Below are 1,317 nucleotides of genomic sequence, written 5' to 3' on the forward strand. Positions count from 1 at the left end.
TAGGTGCTCGGGTGAGAATGAAGCCAGCAGGGCAGGGGCTTGCCCGAGACGCTCCTCAGAGTGACCTGGGACCCAAAGGCCACCTCCAGCGGCTGGCCACGGGTGATTCGTGCCAGTCCTCCCTAAGGCACAAGCAGAGGTCAGCGTGAGAGACGGGGGACAACCTGACCCGGCCCTCTGACGGGCACGCTGCCACCTGGGTGACGCACGGTCGCTCCCCATCGTGTCACCCACCATAGCCAAGGCTGCTTCTGCCCGCCTGCTGCGCTGGGGGTACCCAGTGAGCCGGCCCTCGCACATCCCGAGGAAAGGGCGGCTGCTAAGTCTATTTAAGGGGTAAGAACACAGAGAATGGGGAGAGATGAGAAATCTGTCCAGACGCATGGAGCTGGCCACTGGCCAAGCCAGGACAGGAGAGTGGGCCAGCCTGCCTTCCGGCCACATCCCTCGCCACCGTGGTGGGCCACTGCACACCTGTGGCAAAGTCCAGACGAGCGACTGCCTGAGTGAAGCCCCTCCTACGAGGCACCTGGCAGTGCCCGGAGCTCTGAGGACTTTCCAATCCTCCCCAGGGACCAGCAGATGGCGTAATGATTACGTCACTGGACTCCCACATGGCCCACTGCAGTTGCAGCCCCAGACCCGGTGGCTTAAAACTCATGCCATGCGTGTTTGCATGCGTGTCCCAAATCCTAAGAGAATGGAGAAGAGATTGTGGCATGGCCATCCCCACCGGGGGATGATTTCTCCCTTTCTGTCTCTTTCTCTGCTTCTCAGGTGAGTGCACACACCCAATAACAAAACTCTCTCTCTTAAAAAAAATTAAATAAAGTACTCTCAAGCAGGTCGGACTGAAGGCCCCGGAGAGCCAGCCCTTCCTCATCTGCACCACCGGCACATCCGGAGTAGCGCAGAGGTGCTGGCGCTCACATGGTGAGGTCCATGTGACAAACGCTGGGTCTACCAGCACCTTTCTCAAGCGGCCGCGGCATCCTCCTGCTCACCTCTAAGCTGGCTTGGAAGGCACTGGACATGATCTGGTCGTGGGGCCCAGAGCGGCAGAGCAGAGTCAAGTGGATGTAGAAGAACAGGAGGTACAACACGACCGGGACAGCCAGCAGAGCCAACGCCCTGGCAAGCAGGTGACACAACACGCAGACCTGTCCCAAGACCCAAGAGGAGAGGTCACCTCGGACCACGTGGAGAGGCTGCCCATCTCCAGAGCTGCTGGCTGAGAACTGGTCAGTGTGGGAGAACGCTACCCCCATGCAGAGGCCCCACCCTGCAGGCTGCCAGGTGAGGCTGCCCAGACCTCCT

The 1,317-nt window shown here is 60.2% G+C and overlaps 1 protein-coding gene across 1 annotated transcript in view; it reads right to left on the reverse strand.

The window, feature by feature from the left end:
- The window catches only part of POMT1 (protein O-mannosyltransferase 1), a 28,897-nt gene that overhangs the window by 21,279 nt on the left and 6,301 nt on the right, over positions 1-1,317 (reverse strand). The window contains 2 exon segments of the mRNA XM_027766651.1: positions 1-122; positions 1,005-1,160. Coding sequence (XP_027622452.1) covers positions 1-122; positions 1,005-1,160 — 278 coding nt within the window.

Source organism: Tupaia chinensis, unplaced genomic scaffold (assembly GCF_000334495.1).
Source record: "Tupaia chinensis unplaced genomic scaffold, TupChi_1.0 Scaffold143602_1, whole genome shotgun sequence".
NCBI classification, from domain to species: Eukaryota; Metazoa; Chordata; class Mammalia; order Scandentia; family Tupaiidae; genus Tupaia; species Tupaia belangeri.